General features: G+C 39.6%; 1 protein-coding gene across 4 annotated transcripts in view; it reads left to right on the plus strand.

Annotated features, from left to right (window-relative positions):
- The window catches only part of npy8ar (neuropeptide Y receptor Y8a), a 63441-nt gene that overhangs the window by 28447 nt on the left and 13139 nt on the right, over positions 1-21855 (plus strand). For all 4 annotated transcript variants that reach the window (XM_047373673.1, XM_047373671.1, XM_047373670.1 and 1 more), the window contains 2 exons: positions 20487-20574; positions 20727-21106. In XM_047373673.1, the coding sequence (XP_047229629.1) occupies positions 20807-21106 (300 nt within the window). In that variant the 5' untranslated portion in view covers positions 20487-20574; positions 20727-20806. The remainder of the gene's footprint in view (positions 1-20486; positions 20575-20726; positions 21107-21855) is intronic.

The following is a 21855-nucleotide window of genomic DNA, read 5'->3' on the forward strand; positions in this document are numbered from 1 at the left end:
CAATCAAGCCACATGTCTTGGATTTAGATATCTGATTGGGACTAATTCTGTGATTGGTTCATTTAGAGTTTCTTTTGATTGTTCTATTTAAACAAATAACTAAAACATATTGGTAAATGTTTCTAATGGGGATAAAGGTTAATTATTATTTTCCACCTTGAAACAGAGTGTAAAGGTCCATATATTAATATATTGCATATTAAACCTGATATAGCCAAGCGGGATCAGCAGATAGAAAATAAAATTTGAAAAATGAAGTGTTTGTCCAAACAAGAAGTCTCACTTTAACATAAACTGTAGGTGTGTGTCTGTGTCTGGTTCATTTTTAGAAAAACATCGTCAATCAGTGAAGTTGAACTCTAGGTGGGTACAGTAGCCACAAATTGTACTTACCGTATTTTCCGCACTATAAGGCGCACCGGATTATAAGGCGCACCTTCAATGAATGGCCTATTTTAGAACTTTTTTCGTATATAGGGCGCACCGGATTATAAGGCGCATAGAATAGAAGCTACTGCAGTCAAACGTTTGACTGGGGTTGCGTTATGCATCCACTAGATGGAGCTGTGCTAAAGAGAATGTCAACAAAACAGTCAGATAAGTCTGTCAGCCAAACTTTATTAATACACTACAAACCAGCGTTCTGATAACTCCATTCACTCCCATGGTAAGGTCTCCTCTACATAGAATTCTATTGAATAGAGCCAACCGCACGTTAGGAATGCATTGGAGTCTATGAAGTTGAAGTTGAAATCAAATGTTAATTAAAACGTGAAAGGGAACTTTTCCCTGATTCAGTAAACACGTAAAAGAAACAGTTTGATGCACTAAATCAAACGTTAGTACATTCACAATATAGTAGCGTTAACTGTTGAATTCTCTCGCTGCTGCTCTATTCCCATGTTCGACTGCGTAGCTGACAGCCTTGAGTTTGAACTCAGCATCGTAAGCGTGTCTCTTGAAAGGTGCAATTTTGGGGTCGTTATACACACACAAGTGGTGTTGGACTAGGAGTAAGCACAGTACAGGTGTTTACCGCTATTACTTCGGCGACACCCTGACTACGGTAGCCGTAATGCTGCAAGCGGTGCAGCTTTGTAGTTTACCAGTCGTACTGAAACATTTTGACAGAGCGCCGTGTACAACCAGTATGGATCAACCAATTAACCAATTGATCCATATATAAGGCGCTCCGGATTACAAGGCGCACTGTAATTCTTTGAGAAAATTAATGGTTTTTAAGTGCGCCTTATAGTGCGGAAAATACGGTAAGTAGGAGTAATGATACTTAAAAATAATGTTATTCAAGTAGAAGTAAAAAGTGTGTTGCAGTAAAACTACTTCTAGAAGTACATTTATTTGAAATGTTATTCGAGTAAATGTAACTACAACTAATGGATTACCCACTTCTGTTGGAATGTGACAAAATGTGAACAAGCTCAAGGGGTATGAAAACTTTTGCAAGGCACTGTACTATTTTTTCTTATGCATACCTGTTCTGACAGGTTACTTCCAAGTGGAGAAACAGAACCACAGCAGCAGTTTGGTGAGGTCAGTTAAAGTTATGACAAATCAGAAAAACCTAAATACCAAAGGTCACGGTCTTCATGGTGAGGTAAGGTTTCAGAGCACAAGACACCTCTGCCCACCTACATGTCTGAAAGAATCCATGTCATTGACTTGGTGTTCTTTGAAGATAAATGTACATATTTTTATTAAATGATTTATTATTTGTTTTGAAGATCTGTTACATTTACAGTCCTGTGAAATCCAGGATTTTCACAATTTTTCAAATCACAGATTTTGTGGTGCTACTTTAGAAATTTTTGCAAGGAAATTTTCAATATTTTTCCTTATCGTATTTGTTTTTAGAAAAGTGCTCATTTTAGAATTTCTAAAATAAAATGAGATAACATGCCTGGTGTCAGTCCGTTGATTTAATTTGATTTGGTGCTACCATTGTTGTTACTTTGAAATGTGAATAAACTCGCTAGCTTAACAACATGCAGTTTCAGGTAATGATTAGCAAATATAAATGAAATATTTTCTTACTGGGTTTTGTTCAGCTGCTGCCATGGTTTTTCTAGCTTGTGATTCGGTTACTGTCATTTGCCTCTGTTGTCCCCTCGTGTGTTTTTTGGCATGTTGATGTTTGATTACTTGTAAATCGTAGTCAATCGTAGACTTCCTTCAGTGGTCAAGTACATTATTGCAAGGTGTGCTTAATAATTTTCCATCACTCTCTTGTAGAACAAAGGGACACGGTCCTTTGCCCTTATGTATGACGGTAAATGTGATTTTTTATTACTTGCAACTTCCATCACGGACTTTAACTGACATCAAGTAAGGCTGAGACAGCAGTGCAGTAGAAGTAAGAAATACTGCCACTTGCAGGGAGGAGATAGCAGTCACTTAAACCCAATGTTTTGACCAATTTAGTGGAAAATTTGCAATAAACAAAAAATTTTGCCAATCGCAGAATTGCAAAAAACTGGAGGGACTGGCTTTAGGGGTCTTTATTTTAGGGCTTCTACAGATGCTGACAAATATACAAACAAAATTCTAATAAATGATAGATAATAAACTACTAACTAACTAAACAACTAGAAATACTATTGTGCATGTTCAGCACTGACTTTATTTTCTAGGCCACAAATGCAATGCCTTTTATGGGGTCCTGGTGCAAAAATTCAACAAAATAAATGTCACTGTCAGTCAGTCAGTCATTTTCTATACCGCTTCTTCCATAGTGGGTCGCGGGGAAGCTGGTGCTTATCTCCAGCAGTCTATGGGTGGGAGGCAGGGTCCACCCTGGACAGGGAGCCAGTCCATCGCAGGGCTAAATGTCACTGTCTCATTTCTAATATTTAGCCCACTTTCTTCACATTTAGTGTATTTTCTCACATTGATTGGGAATGCTAAACATAAATGTTAAATACATATCTAAAGATTATTTCTATACATTTATATGTGTTAAATCTATTTCTACATTTTACATCTAAATCTTAAATCTATATCAACATCTTAAATCTATATCTAAATATATTTTTTATATCTTATCCTTTAATCTAACTATACAAAAAATAAAAGGAACACTTAAACAACACAATATAACTCCAAGTATATCAAACTTCTGTGAAATCAAACTGTCCACTTAGGAAGCAACACTGATTGACAATCAGTTTCACATGCTGTTGTTCAAATGGAATATACAACAGGGGGAAATCTTTGGCGATTATCAAGACACACTCAATAAAGTAGGGGTTCTGCAGGTGGGGACCGCAGACCACTTCTCAGTATCTATGCTTTCTGGCTGATGTTTTGGTCACTTTTGAATGTTGGTGGTGCTTTCACACTCGTGGTACCATGAGACGGACTCTACAACCCACACAAGTGGCTCAGGTAGTGCAACTCATCCAGGATGGCACATCAATGTGAGCTGTGGCAAGGTTTGCTGTGTCTGTCAGTGTAGTGTCCACAGCCTGGAGGCGCTACCAGGAGACAGGCCAGTACACCAGGAGACCGTAGGAGGGCAACAACCCAGCAGCAGGACCGCTACCTCCGCCTTTGTGCAAGGAGGAACAGGAGGAGCACTGTCAGAGCCCTGCAAAATGACCTCCAGCAGGCCACAAATGTGCATGTGTCTGCACAAACGGTTAGAAACCGATTCCATGAGGATGGTATGAGGGCCCGACGTACACAAATGGGGGTTGTGCTCACAGCCTAACACCGTGCAGGATGCTTGGCATTTGCCTGAGAACACCAGGATTGGCAAATTCGCCACAGGCGCCCTGTGCTCTGCACAGATGAAAGCAGGTTCACACTGAGCACATGTGACAGACGTGACAGAGTCTGGAGACACCGTGGAGAGCAATCTGCTGCCTGCAACATCCTTCAGCATGACCGGTTTGGCAGTGGGCCAGAAATGGTGTGGGGTGGCATTTCTTTGGAGGGCCGCATGGTCCTCTATGTGCTCGACAGAGCATTAGGTACAGTGATTAGATCCTCAGACCCCTTGTGAGACCATATGCTGGTGCGGTTGGCCCTGGGTTCCTCCTAATGCAGGACAATGCTAGACCTCATGTTGCTGGAGTGTGTCAGCAGTTCCTGCAAGATGAAGACATTGAAGCTATGGACAGGCCCGCCCGTTCCCCAGACCTGAATCCAACTGAGCACATCTGGGACATCATGTCTCGCTCCATCCACCAACGTCACGTTGCACCACAGACTGTCCAGGAGTTGGAGGATACTTTAGTCCAGGTCTGGGAGGAGATCCCTCAGGAGACCATCCGCCGTCTCATCAGGAGCATGCCCAGGCGTTGTAGGGAGGTCATACAGGCATGTGGAGGCCACACACAATACTGAGCCTCATTTTGACTTGTTTTAAGGACATTACATCAAAGTTAGATCAGCCTCTAGTGTGTTTTTCCACTTTAATTTTGTGTGTGACTCCAAATCCAGGCCTCCATTGGTTAATAAATTTGATTTCCATTGATGATTTTTGTGTGATTTTGTTGTCAGCACATTCAACTTTGTACAGAACAAAGTATTCAATGAGAATATTTCATTCATTCAGATCTAGGATGTGTTATTTGAGTGTTCCTTTTATTTTTTGAGCAGTGTATATCTTAAATCTAAATCTATAGCTTATATCTTAAATTTACATCTTATATCCTATATTTAAATCTTAAATCTCAGACTTAAATCTTCCCAAGATATGCTAAATAATTACACCCCTTTAACGCCTTAACTAATGGCCACACTTTCAGCCCACTGCAGTCAAGCCAGCGTCCACTGTGCTGGGTGTGTGGCCACAAGTTGAGACGTTAGAGGGGTGTGATTATTTAGCATATCTTGTGAAGGTTTAAATAATAAATCTGATTCTGATTCTTTTCGGGTATATCTGTTTCACAGCAAAGCGGCTGACTGCTCGGCTGTGAGATGTTCATTGTGTTCATCAGAGAGGCAGCCTGGGTGAGGAAATGGTCCAGATTTTGCAAACAGCGCTCTGAACGTCGTCCTTAAGGTAAAAGTCTGAATAGTTTGTGTCCAGGATGTTTGGGGTCTGCAGAGATATTAGCTGCCCTTTTCCTGACATGTACAAGTCCTGGATGCAGGGATACAGGAAGTTAGCCCTGATGATTTTTCTGCAGACCAGATTGTTTGTTGCAGTCTGTACCTGTCCTGTTTTGTGGTTGAGCCAAACCTCACAGTGTTGGACCATGTTTTGCTGAATATTGGACCATTTGCACATTGCTGGACGCCACCAGACCTTCCGCCGTTTTTGGCCATTTTGTATCCCAGTATAGTCCGCTACTACAAATCCCCATGGGCACTGCGGCTGATATGACGTGGCGTCCCAAGTTTGACGTCACAGGACACTATATAGGAAGGTGGCCCCTTTAAGGTGGTGCCTTCAGCTTGGGACCTAGACACGGTTACCGGCATCTGAAGCAGCATTCTGGAGAAGAGGTGCCACGTGGATTTCATTCATTCTCCTCATTGGCCAACGAGAAAACTAAGCGAATTAAGCTTACAGGAATAAGAAGGCTTGTAAGTTTTCACTTTGCCGATCGAAGACGTGAGTTTAACACGTAACCAAAAAACCACGGAGTTTCAAGGAGACGGATTGCCACCCTTGTTTTTGTTCCAGTTGACTGCTGACAGTCAGATCATATTTTCCCCTTTCGCCAAGGAGGCCAGAGGATGGAGATTGACCACTCTTCTTTAACTGCGGACGCGCAGTAACTCTCCCCCACCACCCCCTCTCTCACTCGCTGACCCAGAAGGAAAACTTCAACAAGTAAAATCCACCGTTTTATTTTTTATTTCTTTATTAGGAATATCGTGGGCAGGATAGAGTAGGTTTTAGTGTGAGTTAGAATCGGCAATTATAGTCTAATGTGTTCTGAATTGTATGTGCATGCCATTGTTTTGAAACTTGATTGCTGTTGAACTCTGAAGCCTCCGTGCATCTCAAGTTGTGTTTTTACTGTGACACCTGGCGCACCTGCGTTGTTAAAATTGGACTGCTATAATAACTTCATGGTGAATCAATCAACCATTTTCTTTGTATTCGACACTTCATGTTTTATTAGTTTCCGCCGAAAGGTTTACAACCCTTTGTGTGTGCGGACCCCCAGCGGTGGGGGATGTTTTATGGCTCACAGTAACTAAGCTACGCTTTCTGGCGGGCCGTTCCCCAAAACTCTGCTCAGCGTCACATTATCATTTGTTTGCCATAACTGCTGGTTTGATTCCATACACACCCACTGCTGTTTGTTATGTTTTGTTTAGTTTGATATTTTACCCTTTTGTGTAGAACTTTGCATGTTTGAGTAGGTGAAGATTATTGAATCGGAGAGCGGATTGTATCAGGACTGTTGATTTAATAAATATTCACGTAGATAAAGAGATGGCGTTTGTGTTTATTTTGTGCAAGAGTAATTTGTCAGTAAAAATAAGGTCAAAGTTCCCCACGTTTCGGCAGAAACGGTTGATTAAACAGTGACATACAGTAATAGTTATCAATTATTACTGAGCATTTAACGGTTGTAATTATCAAGGGCTTTAGGCTACAATTACAACACCAGAGGACATCTCTGGCTTCGATTCATAAATTAGGATTTTTGGTTAAGAAATTAATTTAGTCAAATTATGATTTTCAATTATAATTATTGATAAATATTAATTAATCAATAATCATAGTCCTAACAACAGTGATAGACAACTTGCAAAGTATTGACTCATGGGGAGTGAATGTTTTTGCATGCCACACTTTTCATTTTGACAGTCAGAAAATAGTATTTTACCATCTAAGTGATTACCATAGATCTATAAACAGAAAACTTGGCTTGCAGTTAAGGATCATCTGATGGATGACGGATCTCTCAGGTCCTTTGTCAGGCTATTTTTTCTATTTCTTTAAGACATACCTTTCACATATGGCTCATCTGTTGGAGATGCTTCTTTTAAGCCTGAGGCTTTTTTATGTTCTCCAACAGTTGTCCACTTTCCAAATTACTATTAGTTTGGAAGTTAGTGAAACATGGAATTCCAAACAAATGCATCTAAAAGACAATGTGAAGGACTTAGAAATGGCTTAAAACCTTTTCCGATAATATTGGAAGCATCATGTTTAGAGGAACCATCATGTGTGGAGGATCTACACTGCTAGCAAGAGGAGCCGACTGTACATCAAGCCATACCATCTTCCGTATGACTTGACGCTCAGCATCCCCTGTAATGTTGTTCGGGCTTGCATGTGTCTTATGGGTCTCAGTGAGTAATGCAAAAACCAAGCAGAGATACTGATGGCTGAACTGTTAAACTATATCTGTCATAATTTGAAGAACGCTTGTTTCAGCATTTCTTTTTGAAATGTAGATTTTTCTTGATCAGTAAATGAGGAATAAAATGTTACATGGGCTTTTTAACACAGATGTCTGTAGGGACAGAGCTCTATCTAGATGTGGCACTTGTTCAAGTCAATTTAATCCCAAAATACTTTACTAATAAAAAAGGAAAATTAAATGTTTTGGAACTTGCAAATATACCTAAGCTGCTCACTGTGCTTAAAGTGTTTTAGAGATTGTGAAAATGAATAGCACAGTTTAATCTGGCCATTGTGTCTTGTATGATGTTAACCTTCACCCTTATGCGAACATAAGAGTAATTTCATGTGTTAGATCCCAGATCTCCGAGGTTTCTTTGGCTGTTTCTTGCAGTGGAACTTGAAAGATTGATGTATTATTATTTTCTTATGTTTTAGACATCAAGGTGTCATGTTTTTAGAGTAGGTGACACACCTCATCCCATGTGCAGTGTGATGGAGATTAGGGGCTCCATCCCTATAAGTGATTATTGATATTATTTATTGATACTATTTATTGATATTATATTTATGTATAGAATAAATGCTGTTTTTTTAGTTTATTTCATTTATAGTGATATTTAGTTAAAACATTCTTTCAGGCAGAAGGACTGGCCATCTTTCTGTGACAGGGGGCATGTGGGGAAATGTCAGGTTAATTGTTGAGTGTCACCTGTGGGTGTGTGTCCTTGGTGGGGTGGAGCATACCATTGTCAACTAAGAGGGGAAATGCTCTGCAGAGTTAGATTAAGTTAAATTTAGATTGATTGTAGATTAGTTCAGTTTTATGATTTGCATGTATGTAACGTGTATTAATATTATTTATTGTTTGTGATAGGTGGGGTGAATTATTGTGGTGTATTGTTTCTTGTCTTATTTTGTCACCCCTTCAGCTGGTATGAGTTGGAACTACCTTAAGGTAGAAAGCCAGCTTCTGTGTTCACAACAGGTGTGTAGAAAATGTGATCGGCAGTTTTCAAATAAAAGCCATCTCAACTGCATCCTGTTGCCTCGTCTCTTTCCCTGCACGAAGAGCGATCCGCCGGTCGTTGTGACATGCAGCTATAAACAATTCATGACCTGAGAAGGCTGTTGTGATTCACCACAGCCACTGTTCAGATATGTCTGCTATATGGATTTTGTCAGTGTCCATCTGTAAACAGTCACAGTGAATACTTGTAGGCCAGACTTATTTGTGCACTTGTGTTATTCATGTGTACAGTTTGTTCAGGAGTGAGCACGAATTTCACAGCTTTTCACCTCTAGGGAGCTGTGAAGCTCATTGACTCCACTGTAAATCTCTGCAGCATTTGTTGCCCTGCTCTGTTTACAAGAAAACTACACTCAGATGCATCAATCACAACATGCAGTCTTATGCCTCTTTTCTATTCATGGCTCTTCATGGCTCCAGCGCCGCACGGCTCCACTCTGCTCGACCTACCCCTACATGGTTTCCACTGACAGCTTCATGTGCTATTCAAAGTAAAATGAACACTCACCATTGCACAACATGTCCTCTTAAAACAGGAGTCCAGACCACCCTCCCGTCGGCAACCTGCAAGTCATTGGCCATAAATGGCGTCCTGCTCTGGCCATTGTGGTCCTTAATATTTTTGTTGTCACTCTTGAGTTTTTTTAGCTTTTCCCAGCCATCATGATGTGTGGTAAAATCCATGGCGCTGAATATTGCAGTCAGACTCATGCAGCTGACCACACTCATGGCCAATCAGTGAAAAGCAGTCTGTTCACGTCCCTGGTCAGTCCCAATGGACCTATTGCTGAGCTGGTACCAAAAAAACCAGTACCAGGCCAGAAAAGGGGGATGGAAAAGGAGGATGAGTCTATGTTGTGCCACTCATGCATGCATTTTCTAAGAGTGAGCTAACTGAATATTCCATGTGGCTCACATTTGGGTGCATATGTGTCCTTTTGGTCCTGTGGATGATCTTGTGGAGTGGAGGAATGCAACATCTGACAGCATTCCTGAGGAATATTTGCCCTCTCCTCATTGGCAAATATCTTGAGGGTATAATACAAACACCACTTTGACTCAATTTTATCTCACTTTTCTTTCCAAAGTTTTAGAAAACAAAAGTTATAAAATTGCAACCAGTTTTAGAATCAAATGGCATTTATTAAAAATTTCAGGCAGACTTTAGATCACAGCATGTGACAGTCTTGTTAAAGATACATGATGACAGCTATGTCTGTTGACAGTAAGGTCCCTGTTGTTTTGGCTCTATTGAACCTTACGGCAGGCTTTGACATGGTGGACCATTCTATCCCGTTTGAATGACTTTGCTGGCATCCACTGCACTGAAGTGGTTTAATTCTTATTTGACAGATAGAACCTTCTCTATCATGATCACCAATTGATCCTCCTCCCCTGCCCCTACTCTGTGTGGATTCTTGGTCCCTTTCACTTTTTACGCTGCTATTTGGTCAAATTATAACTGCGCACCAACTGTCCTTCCACTGTTTTGCATATGACCTACAAATTTCCTTGTCTCTGAAGACACGTGGCAGTAATGTTTTTCTGTGTCCTGGACCGCATAATTGTTGTCAAACAGTTGTTAAATAGAAACATTCTAATCCTAAGTGAACAAAAGACCGGAGTATTCAGGGACAATGCCACCATAGCTATTAGTGCAGTCATAGTTTTCTTTACTGATTTGACCCACATGCAGAATGACACTCAGGAGGCAGGAGAAAAGTTTATTTTGACAGGTTGTGGATATGGAACCAGGACTGGATACACAAACTGTGTGGGAAGGGATATCAGGTAAGTTACTCTTGAGGTTTGAAGTTGAGTTTCTGAGAATGAGAATAAGTTCTTGCTTACTGATGAAGGAAACATGGTAGGCTGAGGGAGAATGATGCGGAGCCTGGGAGAACGAACAGTTACTGCTGAATCAGGGCTTTAATCCAAGTTAAGTGGTGAGCTCTCTGGTGAAAAGTCAGGTTAGCACAAGGTAGTTGGATTCTCACACAACAGTTCTCAGTAAAATGGAATATCTGAAGAAGTTTCTTGAGACTTGATGTAAAGTTACAGGTGGAAGGTGAGCAGGGTTCGCTTGCCTGAGATCCTAGGAGTCGAAAGGCTTGGGCTGTTTGCTGGAACTTGATCCAAAATAATTCTAGAAGGCTTGAAGTCTTGATTCTTGGCTGGGTCTGACTGGAGCTTGAAGCCAGCACAAATGATTCATAGGAGCTTGGAGCCAGGACTAGGATGTCACCTGAGAAGGAGCACAGAACGAAGTAAGACAGACTGGAGTCAAACGTAAAGTAAAGTAAAGAGTAAGTAAGTAAAGAAGTTACTACAAAGGCTAACACTTAGGCACTGGAGTGGAGACAGCCCAGCCTTCTTATACACCTCCAGAACAAAGAAGATTGGCAGCGCCTGCTCATCTCAGCACTTGTGTACACACAATCAGAGGCTCTGGCGGCATCTAGTGGTGAATGATTGTTAATAGCAAGCATGAAACAACACACAAAATCCCAGACTCCGACAAGTGCTTTGCCTTTCAAATTTAATAACACTGTTAGAAACTTATTTGACAAATCGGCTCTCTGGTCAAATAGAGTTTTTATTATCTGTGTCTTCTGGCTGAAGTTAAACCTTATTTCAAGAACCAGGCTTGAGCACTGGGTTGACTGGTCATTTCTGTGGCAGCACCCCAACATTGGAACCAACTTCCTTTTAGACCTTCACTCCACAACTGACCCATTCATCTTTAATTCTATGCTTGTGTTTTTAGGCAGGCTTTTAATACCAAGTAGCATAGTGGCATATTAGCAATGATTCTTATTTTCCTGTTGTCTGCTTTTATGATTGTATGTTTTGTGATCTTAGTGTTAAGTTAGTCTTTGGTCACCTTGGTTGGTTGTTTTAAGGTGCTATAAAACCGAGGATTCAATCAGACAGCAAGGAAAACAAGGATCCCCTGCTGTCTGATTGAATCCATCTTGGCCTCCACATGTTACAGGCTTCCAGAGCTAGATTAGGATAGGCAACCACAGGGCATTGCCATACTGTTCTCTTAAACATATGCTTCATTCTGTCTCCTCTAGTGTACCGCTTAGCCACAGGCCCAAAATGTTCCAGTTTTGATTTATTGCTCCACAAAACATCAGAACCTTCAGCAGAACCTGGCTCAGTGAAAGCAACCATTCGCCACAACTAACTGGGGGTTTGAGAAGACAAAAAAGACACAAAAGGTCAGGAGTACTTTCTATGATTAAGAAAAAGGACAGAGTTGATAGCAGCGGTAGCTCCTTTAGTGGCTTCATCTAGGAGGGAAACACAGCCAAACAGATAAGCTCTGAGACCCTTCAGGACCTCTGTTGTCCTTTTGTATCTTTTTCCATGTTTGTGTGAGGCAATGGTCTCTTGTCCTTGTGGACAGATTTTGATTTAGTCATAATGCTAACATTACCATTAACAGCATATGTTTTTCAGATGTTTTATCTCAAGAACACTTGATGCAACTTATGAAGACCTTGGTTAGATGTGCCTGGTAGATGTAAGATGTAATGTTTAATTTGGATAAAATATTATATAATAATAATAATAATAAGACATAATAATAGATAATAACACAATGACCTAATTATTTGACTCAGAGGTGCATGTGTTTGCTATAAAACTTGTGCTCATCTGTTTTTCACAACAAAATATCTGGTCATAGTTGTGCTCTTCAAGGTATTTACATTTTTCATAAGCAAAAAGGAATAGGTAAAACTTTCTCTCATCTTCATAATGAAAAAAATTTTTTTTCTTTAATCCTCTTTCTATTTAGAAGGTTGTTACAAGAAAAACATTCATATTTCTGTTTTTTCTCTAATTACATTCTTCCTACTAAACATAGTCTCTCACTAGTCAGAGCCAAAGGTTGCGCTACACTGTTTTCGTTGTCTGTCATTACACGTTTGTTCTTACACTGTATCAGTTCCTCTTTTTTCACCTCTTTTATCGACACCTTTGTCATATTTGGGCTTTTTCAAGAAACATTGAACACTCAGCTGCCGTGACATTTTTCCAAGTGAAGTCAATGAGGTCATGGATCAAATGAGAAAACAGCTCAATAATATGCTAACTTGCCACCAAGTGTTCAGGGGTGTGAATTGCAATCTGTCAAAATGACAGATGGCCTTCAGATTTCTCTGTCACTGTTAAACAAAAAAACAGTCAAAAGCTGAAAATATTTGGTTAATGCGACCCCTGGTCAGAGCTGAAGTTACAATTTCGAAAATAATTGTTAAAAGGTGCTTGAGTATAAATATATTCCTGCAGATCCACATAGCGGTTCTTTGTGTGAAAATGTAAAGAACTTTAAGTCACTTTTGTTTTTGGAGTTTTTTTCAATTCAATTCAGTTTTATTTATATAGCGCCAATTCACAACACATGTTGTCTCAAGGCACTTCACAACAGTCAGGTACATACATTCCAATTAATCCTAACCATTGAACAGTGCAGTCTGAGTTAGCTTTTTATTCAAATTGGATAAAAAGTTTTTCTATCTAAGGAAACCCAGCAGATTGCATCCAGTCAGTCACTTGCAGCATTCCCTCCTCCTGGATGAGCATGTGGAGACAGTGGATAGTCACTGGCGTTGACTTTGCAGCAATCCCTCATACTGAGCATGCATGTAGTGACAGTGGAGAGGAAAAACTCCCTTTTAACAGGAAGAAACCTCCAGCAGAACCAGGCTCAGTGTGAGCGGCCATCTGCCACGACCGACTGGGGGTTTGAGAGAACAGAGCAGAGACACAAGTTGCAAGTTGTCTGGAGTGTCATTCTTGATCATTTAGGTTCCTGGTTTCTTTCTCTTTTGTGTTTCAAATCATAAAACCAAACTTGGTGTCTCAGTTTCCTGTCAACAGCTGTTTCCCATCCCATCATCTGGAGTTGTGGACTGTATTATTTAAAGTGTTTTTTTCGGCCTGCATTTGGGTCATCTTCACTGTTACAGTTTGAGAAATACAGTTTCTGCATCCATTTTCTATACTTACATAGTCCATGTCGGGTCACTGGGAGGCTCGTGCATATTTCCAACTGTTACTGGGACAAGATACACCCTGTACAGATCACCACTACACAATTGGGCATCATAGAGAGACATATAGGACAAAAAACATGCACACACACACTCATACCTAAGGGCAATTAAGAGAGACCAATTAACAGTCATGTTGTTGGACTGTGGGTGGAGCACCCTGTGGGAACCCAGTCATGCACTATGAGATTGATAGAATTTAAACCCATGACTAGCTTATTGTGAGTGTTAACAACTTTTAAATTTATTTTTTTTTAAGTTGAAGTGTCTGTTAGACTGGATATGGACTGCATCTATAAGTTTGGGATTTCTTGTCAATACCAACACATCACAGCTCTCTTTCTACATTTTAGATAACGTTTCAGATAAATGACAGATGATTCTTCCCCAGACAAATAATTTCACTTTTCACATATGCTTTGTGGATATCATGTAGCACTGTGAATATCTGAGATAGGTTTCACAAGAAGAAACTCGAGTTTCAAACAGCTACCATACTTTATTTTCTACTCATATTTTTATTTTCTTCTTTATTTGGTGAAATGACATCAACTGAACTTCTTTTGGATATCCAAAAAGATTTATATATTCAAATTTAAATTGGTTCTCATCATCAGTTCACTAGTTGCTTTTGAACTTGGACCAATCACATCTTCATTGTCACCCATTGGTTCCTACTGGATTAAATAATCTCCTAAAATACAAAAGCAAATAACAGAAACTACATTAAATGGTATTAAGACCTGCAAAAACTGACCTGGGGTCAGAAAGCATCTGAACTACAGCTTATTTCAGTTTTCTTTATTTTACCAGGGTCGGGACAATGTATGGTACAACACGCGTTCATATTCTGTGCATGTAGCAGCAACTGACAATTGATAATGAGAAAGATGCCAGTGGGAAAATATAAAGCCAAAAACAGCATATGCCTCAATAACTATTTTAAAAAAACACTGATACTCATTTGGAGAGTTAGTTGAGATTTCTTACCTTCATTGTTTGTGGTACAAATGGAAAGATTCCACATGTCAACAGCCTAATGTCAGAGTGTATGAGATTAGTCCTATCATAGGGCATCCAGTCTGCAGAGTTCAGATCATTCAGGTAACTGAACATGTTGAAATTAATATGAACTTGTGATTATACTGTCTATGTGCAGGAATAACAGAGCAGCAGATAGCAGGATTTCTGATGAGTGTTTTCTCATGTGGGTGGATGCAAGTGAGTCAAAGCGGAGGAGCGGCAACACCTATGAGTGTGTCTCATTCTTTGGCAGCTCTGTCCCTCGGGGCCCATAATGAATGTCAAAAAAGAGAGAACATTCAGTGACAGAAGGAGCTCTGCACACACGGAGACTGGCAGCAGGAATGGTGACTATCAGCTGATTGTATTCATGTATATGTATAGTCATGGGGAAACAGGTTTCCACAACTGTCAATACAGAAATGGAGTAATTAAGTAAAGCACATTCAAAAGCTTGTAGAACAACCTTCAGCAGTAATAACTGTCAGTAGTTATCTGCTGTCTCACTTTATTAGTTTCTTATGCAGTATTGTTTGGACATTTGGTTCAAAGCTCTCCTAAGGTTTCGCCACAGCATTTACGTCAGGTTTAGGCCTGGGCTTAGACTGGATCATTGCAACACCTTAACTTGTTTCTTTTCAGTGATTCTTATTGTAGGGCTACTTGTATGCTAGCAGTCATTGTCCTTTGGTAAGTCTACCTTTATAACACCATTGCTGTTATGATCCACAGTTTAGGCGAGATGTCCTACTTTAATGTTTCAGTGGAAGGAGGGACCAGAAAGCATGATGACATTTTGCTCACAAATGGTTTCACCATGTTTTTATAGGGGGAGTAAATCTGTGGGGGTTATGTAAATGTTTCATTACATGCTGGAAGAAACTGACTATTCTTTTAACAAAAAATCAGAAAACTTCTGTGACCCCATTATAAAAAAAACAAAAGAAGGTTGTAGCATCTGCAGTGAATACTTGTTTTTACTCTCCTGGAAATCAAACATAATTCACTCTGTATGGAAATTTTTTGTTTCTTCAATTGTCGGACTGGCTGTGCCATGAGGAAAACAACTATAGGAGTATCTCCAAATTATCTCTTCTGATCAAGTTTTTAACAACCCACGTATCTGAATAACTAAAGTTGCTATTGAAACTTCAGACGGAAAGTATCTCTGTGAACCTCGTCCCACAGATGATAGCATTAATATTATATTCTTGACTGCCATTTGCCCTTTCTGTGTGCTTCAGACATAACCATGCACATTACTGCAGGGCTGTGATTAGAAAACCGCTGCCTGTAATATTCTTGAAATACCTTTGCTGACAGTAAATGACTCTGCTGATCAAAAGCACAAAACCCAGCTTAGATGCCAGGTTTCTGGGGTTTAAAAACATGAGACCATGATAAATCATTTCAAATCATTTTCTGCATATAATGTGAAATTTATCCTGTACAATTTTGTCAAAAAACAAAGTCAAGTCAAGTCAAGTTTATTTATATAGCGCTTTTCAGCAACAAGGCACTCAAAGCGCTCTATATGAGGAAAAACATTACAATGATAAAGAAAATCAAACAACAGAAAAACAAATCAAATGACATTAATAATCCTTGGGGGTTTACTGGTAAGAGCTGGTTCTAATCCAATCTTTAATAGAGGTAATCAGCTCATTAAGTCCTCTGTGGTAAGGAATTCATCCTGTGCTAGAAGAAAAATTATAATATTAATCCTTGAGGTCGCTGGTATGAGGCAGTTGTGGTCCCGTCATTCAAATAGTAACAGTCATGGGCACTCACTAAAGTCTAAGTAGAGTAGCTTTGTCGCTGTTATAAAACAGTTTAGGTCCAAACTTTTTAAATACTAATAATGTTTGGCTTTCACTGGTATGAAATAGTTGTAATACAATCCTTCTAAGAAATCTAAAAATCTATGGTCATTGGTGTAAAAATAGCTTTGGTCCAAATTTTCAAATACTAATAATATTTGGTTTTCGCTGGTAATCCTGATAAAACTAAAAATCAATGAAAAAGTAATGAAATACTACTAATAATTGGCTTTTGCTGGTAATTCATCACACATTTAGGTAAAGTAAGATAGGAGGGGGAAAAAACCTATTTCAGATTCTATTCTTAGCAGAATAGAGTCTGAATTTGTACACAAAACCTCAGCAGGGGTAAGAAACACACACATAAGTAAAGATTTAGCAAGGGTACAGTGGAATCTTGAGGGTGCGAATGTATAAGTTGTGTGTTTGCAAGAATTAAACTGTCAACACTGATAGAAGCGCCATTGTACTTGAGAAGAGAGGTGGAAGTTTTATCAATCGGCCATATAGTCCTATCAGCACACAACTGGTAGGGGGGTGCTGGGGAAGAGCGTCGTGTTTATATAACATCCAGGAGAAATTTTGTCTATAGCCAGTTAGCAGAAGTTGCCAAGGCCACATTGGGGAACCAGATTTAGAAAAACAATACATTTTGTGGTTCAGGCAGTTGTGAATGTTCAACTACCTTAAGAGTTTTACTGGTATGTCTCAATTGCGACTCCAAATAGCTAAATTTCTGGTACTTTCAGCAGATCTTGAGCGTACAACTTCTCCAAGATTATACCCTTTAACCTCTGAGTCCAACCGCTGCCAGGCTGCGATTCTGTTCAAGAATCGTATCCAGCTTGCGATTGTTGATCGCTCTACAGACTCCATCCAACATCGCAGGCAGCTTTGGAACGCTTTGAACAGCCGCCCACGTTTTGTGAATCACTCGATAAGCCAGGTAACCACCAACTCCAAAAAGTAGAAATCCTGTTATCAAAAGTCCAAATATGTACACATTTTCTATGTCCTCAACCGACATCGTAGTCAGGCACACAATCTTCCACTGCTGCCAAGAATCCATTGTGTATCCAGAGAAGAACGTCCCGTCTGGACAAGAGGGTTCTCCTTTACCCTGTCTTCCCATCGAAAAAATTTGATCAATTACGTTGAGAGTCCAGCTGACCAAATCCATAATTTACAAGTTCGGAGGATATGCAAAGCAAGGCTCTGAGAAAAATACAGACAAAAAGCAGAAGTAAGGATCAGCAGGGAGGGAGAGAGAGAAAACGTGTGTCTTCCACCGAGAGCAAGAGAAAAGTACAAAGGAATTTATTACAGGAAAATATATAAAAAATAAAATGCTGAAGTCACCTCATCACAAAAACATTTACACCATTTAATACCTTATTTTTGTTGCAACTTGGTCATGGTCCTATGAAACCAGACCTTTTGGGACATAATTCCAGATGATATGCTTGGCAAAACCAGCCCTGCACATCAACAAAAGAACACCATAACAACTATATAATGAAATAGGTGGCGACATCCTGATCTGGTGGTACTTTTTCATGCTGAAATTGAATCAAAAGATGTTTCAGCAAAGTCTTGGTTTAAGGGTATCAAACTTATGCAAACAAGCTAAGCAATGATGCTTAGCTTGTGCAGTCACACCCATACAGTTGCCTAAAAACACTAAAAAGAAATTATAAATACTTTTATAGTTATTACAATAAATACTAAGCCATATCCTGATAATTCTTTAGGTCTATATCTCCAATTCCTATTTAGATTTTGTGCTGGCTTCTTTTGGGTTCCCCTGGATGAGTCGTTGATGTACCCTTTGAGTAATTAGTAGTTGATAGGCGGCCGCTTCTGGGAAGGTTCACCACTGTTCACCGCTCCATTTTTTAAATTATTTGTGGGTAACAGCTCCCACTGTGATTTACTGGTGTCCCAAAGCTTCACAAATGCCTTTGTAACAATATCCAGACTGCTTCAGTAGATGTTGGTGCCTTTGTTTGTAATCAGCTTTTGAATTTCCTCAGCTCAGGGGACATATGTTCCTTTTTGCGATCTTTTAGCCTACTTCAGACTATCAGACATGCTCTATTTAAGTGATTTGTTGATCCAACAGCTCTGACATTAATCATTGAAATGAAGTTGAACCAAAAGATTTTGTTTATCACATTATTAAATGCTTTAAAAGTGGAGGTATGGTTGGATTGATTAATTTTTTTCACTTAATAAATAGACAATTTAAAGTACCCTTTATATTTAATCAGATTATCTTAATAAATGTAATGATTTGTTTGATCTGAAACATGTAAGTGGGAGAAAAAGAGGAAACCAAAACAAAAGAAAACTGTAAGGTATTGCAACAATAGGTTTCATTCACTTTTAATAATTATTAACAACATTATTAATAAAGTTGGAATATAAAATTTTCAGTCAGACTAACAAATGGGTGCACCCTCTGATCAGAAATCATTAGCCAAACAACTTTCAGTCTGTTAAGTACTGTCCGGTGAATCCCAGGCCAATATGGCGTCATATTATAGAACAATAGATGGAAGTATGAGCTCTGGTGTTCAGTAACAGCAATCGCTGTTCTTCTCTCGAAATATAAGAATTTATTAACAGAAATATTAAACTTCAAGGAAAAATTGCTTCAAATTAACAAACTCTTCTACTAGACTAGGAACACTCAACCAAACAACTAAGTAAAAATCCGAAGACTAAGGAAAACTAATAATCTACAAAAAGGGAACAAAGAAAGAAATCATAACCCATATAATGATGCATGCAGTGATATCACAGTTCAGTGTAAATATGATAGTTTAAGAATAAGGTTTGTCGTGAGGAATTTTGGATTAGATCAAATAAGTTTTAAAACTAATCAAAAACAATTTATTTGTGCTACAACAAATAGTTTACAATGCAAATCAGATGGGTAAATTGTGGCACAAAACATTTTAGGCTTTCACGTGATGATGTCACATTTAGGTTAGCGGCTCAGCTACACAAAGAAAAAATTATGTTTTTTTTTTAGCAATCCTTGTAAGTCACATATGTATCTTTAACTACCATTAACATAAATATTATGTGTGTATGGGCCCTGTCAAAACATTACAGCTGATTGTAGTGTGGAATGAATGAGCTATGCTGTGAACACAATGGCTTCCGTTTTAGTAATAGCAGAGGTTTTAGCTTAGCAAATACCAGATACCAACATAGCAAAACACAATAAAATTAACTATATTTAGATTGTTTTATTCTAAACTAAATTTCTCTGCCCAGACGCAAGTTCTTATGTGAACTGTTCTGATGAACAGGAGGACAGGAGGTCCAGGGGGCAATGGGTTACGTGGCAGGCAATGAACAAAGGAGACGTGGCATTTACTCTGGGCTTATGTGGGCCAAACAGAGGCCAATAAGTTTTCACATCACTGTGTATACAGACCCAGGCAGACAAGACACAAGCTGAAAGAGTCAAGACAATTACAGTGGCAGACCAAAGGGAGGAGTGACACAAGATGGAACGTTCATAGATAAAAAATATCAAAATAGAGCAGAAACTAACAATCATGTGGACAAAATGTACTAAAAAGTAGGAAACCTTGACACTGAGAAAAAATATGAAATGATCAACAGAAATGTGTCAGCTTCTAGTCAGTTCCCCAACAGCTTTCCGAACAGCTGAAAGGGCTTCATTTGACAGAAAGAGCTTTGTAATGATTTGAAACCTTTCTTCCATGACATTTGCTCCTTGGGGACTGTAGTTCCTGCTCATTCCTTTTTGGTCTTTCTTGTCATCTCTTTGGTAGTTTTTCATTCTGCTTTAATGTCGCTGTCTGGCCAGCACTGTGTGAATGTTCTGCAGTTCTAAGGAAAGCGGTCTCTCAGGGGTCATTTCAGATTTTCTGTTAAAATGAAAGGCTCACTGTGAGAGTTAAACAAACACTCAGATGAAGTCTTTCTTGCTTCATCTACAAACAGTGTATCCCTTGTGATCCGGACTGCATAATGTGCCATCACACAAAAGTGCTGTATGTTAATGAGCGTCTGTGGGGGTGGAGAGAAGTTCTGCTGAGAGCGAACTAAAACAGACAGAAGATGAAAAGAAGGAACTGCATGAACTAAAATATTCAGTTCATCATCTCCACAGATCTTTTTTCACCTGGTGAGCCATCCTCATTTTTCTGCATTGTTTTTATGTGTTGTTGCAGAAAACTGCTGACGTTGAGAGGATCCACCAGGATGCCAAAAGAGAAGAAGAAAACAGCACTTCTATATCTGAAATTCTGCTTCTGTCGGGTATGCTTCTAAAGCTTCCTTTGGCAAATCTCTATCAAACATTCTTAAATACTGCTCATAACCTGCCCTTTCTCTCTGTTTCCTTCTCCTCTCCTATCTTCATCCTGTCATCTCTGTTCTGTTCCCCTGCACACTTTCATTCTGCTACAAAGAGTTCAACAGCAGCCTCAGGGCTCTAAGTTAAAGCCCCAACCGAGCCATCCTCTTCCTTCCCTGCGTTCCTCTACCTGCCATGTCGAACGACACCACCCTTTGGGAGGCCACTGATTGGGTGGACACTTCCCAGTGCCTGCCCTCAGTAGGTGGGGCTACTTTCCTGATTGTAGCATACAGTGCAGTCATCGCAATTGGGCTGCTGGGCAACGCAGGCCTTGTATTTATCATCACCCGGCAACAGGAGTTGCACAACGTCACCAACATCCTGATCGCCAACCTGTCGTGCTCGGACATCCTCATGTGTGTGGTGTGTCTGCCGGTCACTGTAATCTACACTCTGATGGATCGTTGGGTGCTGGGAGAGGCCTTGTGTAAGGTCAGTAGGTCACACCTACTAAGAAGATGGATGCTGCTCTGCCTTGCAAAAGTTTTCATAACCTTTGAACTTTATCACATTTTGTCACATTAGAATCAAAAACTTCAGCATATTTTATTGAGATGTTGTGTTATAGACTAACACGAAGTAGCGCATAATTGTAAAGTGATGGTAAAATGAGACATGATTACATCTTTAACTAAAAGTATCAAATGTCAGGGAGGTGTTTAATGGTATTCAGAGTCAATCCTTCATAGAACCACCTTTCATTGCAATTTTAGCCGCAATACCCTTTTGGGTATGCTTCTACCATGACTAATAGCTGTCCTTTCAACAGATTCTCCTGTTGTGGATCTCTGCAGCTCCTCCACAGTTACTATGGGCCTCTTGGCTGCTTCGCTGATTCATCCTCTTCTTCCCTACTTGTCAGTTCAGGTGGACAGCTTTGTTTTGGTAGATTTTGCGGTTGTGTCGTACTCTTTTCCTCTTTCAGATTATGAACTGAACAAAGCTCTGAAAATGCTCTAAAGCGTGGCATATTGTTTTATAACTTATTTGATATTGTTTTAGAACCTAACCCTGCTTTTAAGTTCTCCACAACTTTCTCTCTGATCTGCTTGGTCTTCATGATGCTGGTTGTTCTCTAATGTTCACTAACAAACCTCTGAGGCCAGAAACAGAACATCTGCATTCAGACTCAGATTAAAGTACACACAGCTGGACTGTTAACTAAGTGACTTCGGAATGCA

This window comes from Girardinichthys multiradiatus, chromosome 8, assembly GCF_021462225.1.
Source record: "Girardinichthys multiradiatus isolate DD_20200921_A chromosome 8, DD_fGirMul_XY1, whole genome shotgun sequence".
Taxonomy (NCBI): domain Eukaryota; kingdom Metazoa; phylum Chordata; class Actinopteri; order Cyprinodontiformes; family Goodeidae; genus Girardinichthys; species Girardinichthys multiradiatus.